We start from the raw sequence: 11,339 nt of genomic DNA on the forward strand, positions 1-11,339 counted from the left end.
TAGATTTGATACCGCAGAAGATACATAGACGGTCTCCTTAAATTTAAATTACTTACATGTCGCACACTTTACTGGCATTTACTGTAAAACTCAATATTCAGACAAATTGGATTTCCATTACATTATCGTGTTCTATTCGGATGGCTTATGCCATTAATACCCAGGTAGCACACTGTCGTCAAAATGGCGTCAATTTTACCTACCATGTAATCACCACGTACGTCATTTGGAAGGTCAAAAAGACGTTTATATCACCCTAAATAGACGTACTATTGACACAGGTAAAATGACGTTATTCATTGACGTACTATAGAACGTCATTAGTGACGTCCTATTAGACGTCTTCAAAACGTTGTATGGACGTTCTTGGTGACGATTTTGAATTGTAATGAAATAAATTTATAATGGAAAAACGTATATTAAAAATAAAAAAATACACTCTAGAAATAAACTAAATGGATAATAAAGTAATGCACAAATCTATTTTCTATTTAACAAATTAGAATTAGAAAAATTCGTTTTAAAATACATTCTATGCTTTAATTTCATCGAAGGTGTGGATTAATGGGAATGAAGCCCAATTATTATTTTTTGCAGGCAGTACTAAACACTTTCCCATAACTTCATCAAGAGAGCTTATTTCAATATTATGTGATAAATCGGATAAAAGATAGATATTTAGATCTTTCGAGTTTAAAGGATAGGTGTATATAGAATTATATGTCTGAAAAAATTTGCCAACAATTAATATATTATCTTGCATTAAAATGATATTTTGAATTTGCAAAACTTTTCCTTTATTTGTTATACAATAGGAGTTTGCTTTTGAATAAGAATGAACACAAATTTCAAAACCCTTATGGAAACACTTGAGAAATTGTTTGCAATTATCAGCTGCAATTTGTGGAGGTACTGGTCCTGAATCATGAGGAAAAAGCATATTTGCGGGTGGATGCATCTGATTTACATTAAAACGAATATTTTGTATTTCCTGTATTCTACAACAGGCCTGCTGTAGTGTGTTGGTAGGTGATCTAATCAAACGTTTAATTTGCCCCAGAAAATTTTCAAAAGGAAAACAAGAAAATTGATCCAAAGGCCCATATTTAATTACATCATCAGATAGATGTAATAAAATATGAATATTATAAATTAAAAACTGGGATCCATATAATTTCTCACAATGTTTCACAAATGTATTTAGCAATTCATTAGCATATGAACATCCAAATTTTGATATCAAATGTTTTGAAGATAGAATTAATATTGCGACATGAAATAGAAGGAAATGTTCATAAACAGCTTTATGTGTGTTACTATTTAAAACAACTGCTCCTAAATATAATAAGAATGTGCGAAATTCAGTTGCTTTCCACCTTTGAACTTCACTAAGTGACCGGGGCTTCCTATTAAAATCAGAAGGAATATGTTGCTTCCATGAAATTAACATATTAGAAATAGCATTCACCTTTTGATTGGGCAACCTTGTTGTTAACGCACCATTTAACCAAAAACAAAGTAGTTTCCTCATAACACCTAAACAACAGGCATGCATGTAATCTATTGGGAACACAGAGACTAATCCAATACCTAACTTTAATAACGGAGAAATTCCGGTATGATGGTCTTCGTCCTGCTGAAGAAGAAATGAAGAATCTGTTCGCTTTGAAAAAGAGTCAGTTTCAAAAATTATTCTACCGTCTTTATATTTGCCAGGATTTGTACATTTTTCACAGCTTGAATATCCGCTGTGTGATTTTATATGTTTAATAAAAGCTCTGGCTGGAGCATCACAAAGAAAGCTATGCACACTAATGTTATAAACTTTGGAATTATATTCAAATCCATTATGTATTATTAAATTTAATTCTTCAATAAAATCATTTAAAAACAATTCCAAGGGTTTTGGTTTTGATGTACCCGAAAATATGCCCACAACGAACGGTTTACTCTTAAAATTTTTTACAAGTGCTAATATTGGCCAGAATTGTTGATTTGAACTTTTAAATAGCGGTATACCATCAATATTAAAACTAATTTCTATTTTATCTTTAATTTCAGAAATTGTTGAAAGTACAAATGAAAGACCAGTTTTTAACCCAAAATAATAAAACTGACCATCTCCAACTTTGGTAGTATTAACTTGTCTAGGCGTTCCCAATAAGGTTTTAGAACTTAGCGGAAGTTCTGGATGAAAGCGATGTAATATATGTAATAAACTGGTAATAGCTATATGTGGGATATTAAAAGTAACACACCAATGCATTAAGCTGACCAGTAAAGATGGCTCTAAAATATCCTGTGAAGGAAGTAAAAATGGATAATTGGTCTGAGAGTCGTTGGCGTTAGGATTTTCATTATTGTTTGCAACAAATTCCTCATGTAAAAATGGATGTAATATAGGCGAGTTAATTTCTCTAAGAATAGAGTTGGGATTTTCAGGTACAGAAGATGTTGACGGTAGTGGTGTACTTGATGAAGTATTGTTAAGTGTTTGTTGAACTGACTGTGCCACCCTACGAAGAAATTGCCGCTTACCAACAATAGGTTTTAATTTACGCCTTATCCTTTTGTGCATCTTTCTTTTTCAATCTTTCTTGTGAGTGTTTCAACCACACTTTGATGGTATCTTCAACCTCTTTATCGGATGCGTTAGGAAACCCCTTCTTTACAGCACCTTAAACAAAATAGCATGGATTAATATAAATGGTAAACGAACTTGTGATGACTAAATCCTTCAATATTAAATCGGAGAATGCTCTTTTAATTGATCTTTGGCCATAGTAATTAAATTTAGAGCTAACACTATCGGATAGAACCAGGGGAGAGTCGGTGAATTGTGCGCATCTAAGCGATAAAATTCGTATTTTCCAAACTATTGTAAATTCAACTCTTAAATTTGGTAGTATTGTTCTCTGTTATGTTGGTTATTACCCAAATCAATCAAAAATGATTTAAATATTCATGTTGATGATAGGGAAAAAATAAGAGGAAAAGTGGCACTGCGCATGATTATCCACCCTATGCGGTTAATTGTGCGCACCAGGTGGGGTAATTGTGCGCAAGTAGAAAAACATTAAGAGGAAGGTGTATAATCAATACGAGGTACATTTTATTTTACTGAAACATTCTATGACCTTTGAAATGTCACCTAACGGTCGCAAAAGTCACAAACGTAACCTTCTGCGGAATCGACACCACTACAAAGCTCATGCGCCCATCTGGAATTCCAAATTTTCTACCTGCTTCTCTAATTGTCCCACCATTTGTAATAAACAATAAGGCTTTTCTCATTTGACTAGCGTCCCAGGAGGCTTTATTGGATTTTCGGGTATATTTTGGCATCTGTGTGAAGATAAATACCAATAGAACATGAAACATTTTAAAGTCGGATAATTGTGCGCATCGCGCACCATTAGCCGACATCTACAAAATATTTATAAAAATTCACCAAAACAAAACTACAAATGATTTATCATAAATAGCATGCTACAATAATAATCAGATCCGTATTGCATAGCTTGCTATACTTACCGAAGCAAAAACGTCCTAATTTACAAAGGTAACACTTAATTACACAAGCACGAAAATTACAGTAAATCAGTTGACTTAACCTTCAGACAATATAGTAGGCGTGTTTACCTCAAAAATAGCGCGAATTTTACCTGTAGTTCATGTAATACCTAGAAGATGTCGCTATATGTTTCACTTCGTGAAAACAAAGGACGATTCAAATAATATCATGGTGCGCACCATTTGCCGCTGCGCACGGTTATCCGACTCTCCCCAATATGTTTAAGAATTCTGTTAGCTTTTGATGAAACAGTATTACCACCCAGAGTAGCCAAATACGATCTCTGAAAATTAATTCACAAATAATTGTCCCTAGATTATAATTAAATATCATACCAAAGCGTCAAATGTTTCCACGTTATTGGTGAGATAAATATTTAGTTCGTCTAATTCTTCAACCGTTTGGATAGGCAATTTGTATGGTATATCTGGCATACCAAATGCCACAGTAACATTGATGCTCTGTTTAGCTATCCACGCTAAAATTTGATCATTTTGTTCTTTAATGGTTGAAACCAAAGCCACCAGTTTTTCTAAAATTGGGTGAATTTGTACTCAAATATATTCTGTGCATTTCATACCTGTTATAGTTAGTTGAGTTGAGGAAATTCCACTCGTTGAACCCGTCCTCGCAGCAAAATTATTTCTAATTATATCATGGTTATTTGTGGACCTGGGGGTATCTTGAGATTGTAATTGTAATTCAGTTCTTTGAACAACTATGGGTTCTGGAAAATTTGATAATGAGCATAATTAAGGAGTATAATTACAAATGTGTGGTGAAGAGATGAAAATGTAAGGGACAAACATAATACATACCAATTTGTGAGTGTACTTCAGAAGAACAGCTTGGTCTTTTTACAGGTGGGGGCCTGGAAAGCTCGAAATCATTACTGTCTTCATCATCAGATGATTGAGAAAGTTTTTTGGTCGCCTTCGATTTTCGTTTCTTGTTGCCTCTGCGATTGAGCTCTTCTTCACTTTCGAGGTTTGATGATACTTGAGCTTCTTTTGCTTTCTTTTTTGCTTTCAAAATATCATCTACAATTGTAAGACTAACATAAGCATCATGTCATGACAACAACATTTGACATTTTGAAAGCGGTGTCGTTGAAAATTTGGATTTCAGTACAAACTTTCGATTATGATGTATTGAATATTTATACAAAACTGTGTTATGGCCATATGCACAATCAAACTTAAGCAAAGTTTAGTTTAAACGTATCCATAGCAAAATTGTTAAGGCGATTGTTGCCATGGATGTTAAGCTAAACTCGGTTTAACTGACCCTACTTACGGCCATTTTTATTTCAACTAGTTGAAATAAAAATGACCATGTTTCAGTCTGGTTCAGACACTATGGAAATATGACTTGTCAATATTGAAAACGTAACCGATACTTCGGGTTCGCACGGACGCTGCACAGCAACTGCCTACTGCAGTGGATCGGGACAGCAGTCGCATGGTACGACAATGGTACTGTGCCGTGAATGTTGTGTGGTCTCATTCGTTCTTTCAGCATAGTAAAAGAATGCGGAACGTATGACTTTTTAACGTATGTCCAAATCCATGTGTGAAAGGAGCATAAAGGTAACCGTAGTATCTAAACCAGACAATACAGACAAAATACCTACTATAATCATGTAGTCATGGTCGAAACTACAGGGAAAAATTTAAAACAAGGAAAGAGAGGGAAAAAATGTTAACCTCAATACTCATAATTAGTATTTACTAACTAACCTGTTTCGTAAAATATTCTTGATACATTATACAATTGCCACGAACTTTCATCTACTGCTTCACGCTGTGACAGTGCCTTATCGAATTTACTTTGATCCTTAAATGGCGGCCAAAAAGCTTCTTTTTTCTTTGGTGTCAACCATAACGAAGGTATTGCGCAAACCCCTCCCCCATGATTATCATCAAATTCAACAATTGCGTACATAATGTGAATGCACCTGGGATCAAATAATTATTAGTTCAAAAAATTCAATTTTTATAATACCTACTTTAATTAAATAAAATAACACACGCCAAACTTTAACGATTAATAACTTGCTGCCATCTGCACTTACAGACACACTATGTGATTTGTGCACATGCCGTGCTTGAACGTTGCACGAAGCTGTTGCAAAACGTAACACGGAGACGAACGATGAGCCAGCCTAGCTTCGAAACCGTAAATGGCGCGAATTTAAAGCAGTACCTATTTCAATATTTATTACTTTGGATAATGAAAGTCTAACCAAACGCGTTGATTTTATAATCACTTTATATTTACAAAATTGTTAACTTTAATGGCTAAAGATAAATACTGATGTACGTCAATCGTACGTAAATTTGCGCCCGTCATAATGACAGTTTAAGAAAGACGTCATTTTGACCTACAGAAAGGAACGTATGACGTCTCAGACGATAAATGACTTTAAAATGTCGTCATAAAGACGAAGGGTGCTACCTGGGTAGGGACTACTCCACTATGTCAAATTTTAGATTATAGCGCCAAGCTTTTAATTTCGCATGAAAGTCAAGATCTGATCAATAAAAGTTGTTAAAAACGAATGGCGTACTAAAAGTTACATGAAAATCTGTCAACGAACTAATTGCCAATTAGGATTATTAACAGAAAAAGTTTAAAATACGGTTTGAACTTTGTTCAGGTAATTAAAAATTACCAATTTAACTGGAAAAGCTTTTAACCAATATTTGCGTTTTCATTTCGATAATTACATCGACCTATTTGAATCGAAAGGCGAAACGTATACATGCAGATAATAAACCTGTAGGGTGTAGGTGTTACCTATAATGGTTATTGATAGTGTATTGTATTAACCAAATAGCAAATAGTGAGGTATAGAAAAGATGAAAGAGAAAAAAATTTAAGGGAAAAAAGAAAAATGGCAGAGACTGTGAGACTATCTAAGGAAAGGCGTACAGGTTGACTATAACACATCTGTAAGGAAGCTCGTATTACACTGACACGCCCACGCGCACTTTTCGCCTCGTACTTTGAATTTTGGAAATATTGTTCGATAGGGACGTACAGTATACAATGAACTTAGTGTCGTCTAAATCGAGATTCAAGTGCTATATTTAAAGTGGAGGAGTGAAGTTTCGAAATATTTTCACTTTGTCTTGTGCGTCTGTACGCCGTATGACCGGAATTTTTGGATTATTAACACTTTAAGGTAATTAAGACTTCTTTTAAATGCATGATGTCGAATAAATTTGCACGATCTGTAAATGCGTAGTTGTGAGCTAAATCGAGGAGATAAGAGTTTTTATGTTAAACTTTGTACCTGGAATTACATCAGGTATGAATTAAAAATGTCTTAATTATTTCTTTAGATTTTTGGCGGTTCATGCTGCTGAATTTCTCAAATAAATTAATATAATTAATAACACAATAATTAAAAAAAACAGAAATATCTTAAATAAATAATGAAAAATATATTATCTTAAATAGCCAAGGCTTCTTTTAGAGTCGTAAATTCTCTAGGTTTGTCAATCTGTTGATCTCGCAAATTTTTCCTAGCGAGTTTCTCTCATGAGGTCTAAAGAATGTAATCTTATTACTCTACTAACAAGGATGTAATTCAAGCTATACTCTCGCAATCTTGACGCCTCAAATAATTAGGGGGAAAAAAAATGAATAGGTAATGACACGTATTTCGTTGACCGCAATTATCCAGATGAATTCTTTACATCATGATCAAAATTTGTATGGTTTCATATCAAAATTCAAAAATTTAAATCCAAAATAAAAGCTACTGTTACAGTACCCCCTTCTGTTTTTTAAAACAAAGAAAAAATGATGAGATTTGAAAAACAACAATGAAAGGAAATTCAAAAACGTCAAAAGTTCTCCTAAAAGAAATCAAAAACTACTCAAAGTAATCTCCTAAAATGGCAAGGTAAAAAAATCTACCTCACTAACCCCAAAAAATTCTAGTTTACACTTCCCACTTGTTCACTTCACAATGTTAAATATTCTTCTTTTGTTTCAATTGATAAGTTTCCATCTTATCTCTTCACCTTCTTCTTCAAATAATGTTTATTTTCCAAATTTTCTTTAAATCTGTGTTTTAATGACTTATTTTTATTCTTCCTATGGTATCGCTGGGTCATTTTTTCCTCTCGGATTATGATCTGCTTCAGAAATTCTGTAGTATAAGTCTTCGCTTTTAGAGTACTTCCTGACGAATTTCTTTATCTTGCTTCAGTACTTCTTCTATTCATTCAACACCTTTTTATTCTGTAATACTGCACTAATCGAACTTCTTGAAGGTTTCTCGAATTTTCTTCTTTCATCTTTAATTTTTACCTCCTATTTCAACTACTGCTATTCTTTCTGCTTGTTACACCTTAAGTTTCCAACTTAGTTCTTGGTTCTAAGGAGATCTTCATAATTTTAATTAACGTTTTTTCTAATACTCCTCGCTTCTAACATCTATTATCTTTATCTAGATCTCCTACCCAGTCCAACTTTTCTGAAATAGATTGGATGACTCTTTAATATTTATTTTTTTTCATATTCAAATCCCTCCAATCTTTTTGATTTCTTTGGACTCGCTCTGTTCTATACCGTTCTCGTCTCTTCCTCTAATGTAATTCACCTGTCTTTTATTATTTTGTTATTCGTGACTCTTTTTTCTTCTTAATTTCTTAAATTGGTCTTTCTTCTTCATTTGGAACTTGAATTTGTTCTTATCGGAACGAAAATTTGTTTGGAAAGACACTTTAGAACCTTGACATTTTTGTTCGTTGACCGCAAGTATGTACACAACAAATTTCGCGGAATTCTCTTCATTTTTGTTGTGTAGCCATTTTTTTTTCGAATTTTCAAAAATTAATTTCAGATTGGTGATTTTCATGTTCACCACCCAATTTTTTTACATACTTATATGTAACACCCTATATAATTCATAAAATCAATTTATCTATTGAAGAATTCTACAAGTTAGAATGAAGGATAATCGTAAACTTGATAGCATTGGATATAAATCTATTGTAAGTTATAGAATGTGTTAATAATTTCATAAGTCGAAACTTTTAACGAAGCTACGTTTTTTGCATCCTGGTCCCAGCACCACGTCTGTGATTGCTGCTCCGTGCTTTTTAACTTGCAACATACCTATTCAATATTCATGTTTAAGATTGCGACAAAAAGCACATGCTCGCTTTTGGTTTTTCAATCTGTCAAACGGTTAAAGCAACCTGTGGACAATAAGGTATTATCTTTGTGCAAATGCTTGTGCGTTAAAACGGAACATGAAGATCTTAATTCAATTTGTGTCGACTTTACGGAATTTCTACCAACTCAAAGTCGCTAATTCACTTAGTTTGTTTCAGAATTTTGAGATGTGGATTGACAATAATTTTCAATGTAGAACGTCAGACAACGCAGTTCCGCACCTTGTGTTCATCATGTGAATTTCCAATTCAAAAGTAATTTAAATCTCTCTAAATTGGAAAACACTTTGTGCGTAAGTTGGACGATTCATTAGAATACGCTTGTGTTAACTAAATTGGAGCTCCTCAGACAATGTTCTAAAATTACTCAACTTCTTGGATCACAATTCCTTTGGTAACATTTCATTTATGGCTTCACAACCACGTGAATTAAAGCCCTCAATAAAAGACCGAACGTTCTAGCTTTCTCAAGGCCATTTTTGGGATTTGAATTCTAAATCGTAGAAAGTGTATTTTTAGAATCAGCCATATTTCCAAATGTCAACAGTAGTTGAAACGTACTGTTTCAAGAAAGAAAGGAAAATCTGTGCTAGTTCAGGGTTTTGTAAATGAAACGAAATTGATAAATATTTATAACGCATCTAATGAAATATTGATAGAAGGTTACCAAATTCAATGTCCAATGTATTTTATTCGGTGATGGTATGTATTTAAACATAAAGCTGGGGAGATTTACCCCGGTCGGCCGTTTTTATCGCACAAGAAATGTAGTTTGAACCCCTATTACCTATATGTTTTAAAGATTTATTCCTTCTAAGGGATATTTTTTGATCTTAGTAGTTCCCTGCAAAGGTGACAATATTGTATGACAAGCCTATACGCGTTTTCATTCAATATTGAAAGTCGCGAGGATTCATAGCCATAAAACCTCCGTCATATACAGGGTGATTCCTATAGTACCTGCCACCGTTTGGGAGCGTATAGGGGGTGCCTAGGGGAGTATTTTGATATAGGACACTAACTTGCAACATACCTATTCAATATTCATGTTTAAGATTGCGACAAAAAGCACATGCTCGCTTTTGGTTTTTCAATCTGTCAAACGGTTAAAGCAACCTGTGGACAATAAGGTATTATCTTTGTGCAAATGCTTGTGCGTTAAAACGGAACATGAAGATCTTAATTCAATTTGTGTCGACTTTACGGAATTTCTACCAACTCAAAGTCGCTAATTCACTTAGTTTGTTTCAGAATTTTGAGATGTGGATTGACAATAATTTTCAATGTAGAACGTCAGACAACGCAGTTCCGCACCTTGTGTTCATCATGTGAATTTCCAATTCAAAAGTAATTTAAATCTCTCTAAATTGGAAAACACTTTGTGCGTAAGTTGGACGATTCATTAGAATACGCTTGTGTTAACTAAATTGGAGCTCCTCAGACAATGTTCTAAAATTACTCAACTTCTTGGATCACAATTCCTTTGGTAACATTTCATTTATGGCTTCACAACCACGTGAATTAAAGCCCTCAATAAAAGACCGAACGTTCTAGCTTTCTCAAGGCCATTTTTGGGATTTGAATTCTAAATCGTAGAAAGTGTATTTTTAGAATCAGCCATATTTCCAAATGTCAACAGTAGTTGAAACGTACTGTTTCAAGAAAGAAAGGAAAATCTGTGCTAGTTCAGGGTTTTGTAAATGAAACGAAATTGATAAATATTTATAACGCATCTAATGAAATATTGATAGAAGGTTACCAAATTCAATGTCCAATGTATTTTATTCGGTGATGGTATGTATTTAAACATAAAGCTGGGGAGATTTACCCCGGTCGGCCGTTTTTATCGCACAAGAAATGTAGTTTGAACCCCTATTACCTATATGTTTTAAAGAGCTTATTAGTGCAAAGGTGACAATATTGTATGACAAGCCTATACGCGTTTTCATTAAATATTGAAAGTGGCGAGGATTCATAGCCATAAAACCTCCGTCATTATGCATATGTAGGGGAGTGAAGGGCTTATAAAAAATACCTTAAAAGCTTCCATATCTGGCGCAGGCGTTACCGTCACGGCACGTAAAAGCGTCGGTTTGCCGCCGTAGCCTCAGTGGCACCGCGACGTCAGTGCGTCCCCACGACGAACGGTCACTGTGTCTCATCGCGCTTTTACGTCTATTCATTTACGCACGCTAGAAACTTTGCTGTACTCTCAAATAAGGTAGGAGAACGATGATCATTTCGATTCTGTTTCGCCATTAACATTTCAGCGCTGTATTTCTGGGGTCTCAATTATTAATTTAATTAAAAAGTAAAAGTATTCTTAACCGAAACTTTCCTTCGCATCTCATGCTACAATGATGACGCAAACTTTGGTTACAAATTTAGACGAAAGCTTCATGTATTTTCGATTACAACGTTCGCAACTTCCACCTTTAAAAGCTCCAATTGTATTAAGATCAAGGTTTAGCGTAAATATTTAATCATATCATTATGAAAGTGCCTTTTAAGTTTACGAAAATTTAATATTCATGATGGAAGCAATATTCGTAATTACAATGCAATGTTACCCC

The 11,339-nt window shown here is 34.0% G+C and overlaps 1 protein-coding gene across 15 annotated transcripts; it reads right to left on the reverse strand.

Annotated features, from left to right (window-relative positions):
• Positions 1 to 416: 416 nt before the first annotated feature.
• Positions 417 to 5,688, reverse strand: LOC116176889. 15 transcript variants are annotated; one of them, XR_004146545.1, is made up of 8 exons: positions 5,583 to 5,688; positions 5,314 to 5,531; positions 4,393 to 4,614; positions 4,155 to 4,301; positions 3,910 to 4,106; positions 3,535 to 3,857; positions 3,243 to 3,345; positions 2,559 to 2,677 (listed from the first exon to the last, which is right to left on the reverse strand). XR_004146545.1 is itself a non-coding variant. In XM_031495712.1 (7 exons), the coding sequence occupies exons 2-7, from the start codon at positions 5,516 to 5,518 to the stop codon at positions 2,556 to 2,558; spliced, it is 918 nt and encodes a 305-aa protein (XP_031351572.1). In that variant the 5' UTR covers positions 5,519 to 5,531; positions 5,583 to 5,688; the 3' UTR covers positions 927 to 2,555. The 15 variants fall into 15 exon arrangements, 7 of the variants coding, with proteins under 7 accessions (XP_031351570.1, XP_031351569.1, XP_031351568.1 ...); XR_004146544.1 differs by having other exon boundaries at positions 927 to 3,345; positions 3,684 to 3,857; XR_004146543.1 differs by having other exon boundaries at positions 927 to 3,345; positions 3,666 to 3,857.
• Positions 5,689 to 11,339: the final 5,651 nt, after the last annotated feature.

Source organism: Photinus pyralis, unplaced genomic scaffold, assembly GCF_008802855.1.
Source record: "Photinus pyralis isolate 1611_PpyrPB1 unplaced genomic scaffold, Ppyr1.3 Ppyr1.4_LG7, whole genome shotgun sequence".
Taxonomy (NCBI): Eukaryota; Metazoa; Arthropoda; class Insecta; order Coleoptera; family Lampyridae; genus Photinus; species Photinus pyralis.

Excerpts from the sequence above, each read along its gene's own strand:
- LOC116176889 (XM_031495710.1), bottom strand. The coding sequence starts at position 2,578 with ATGCACAAAAGGATAAGGCGTAAATTAAAACCTATTGTTGGTAAGCGG.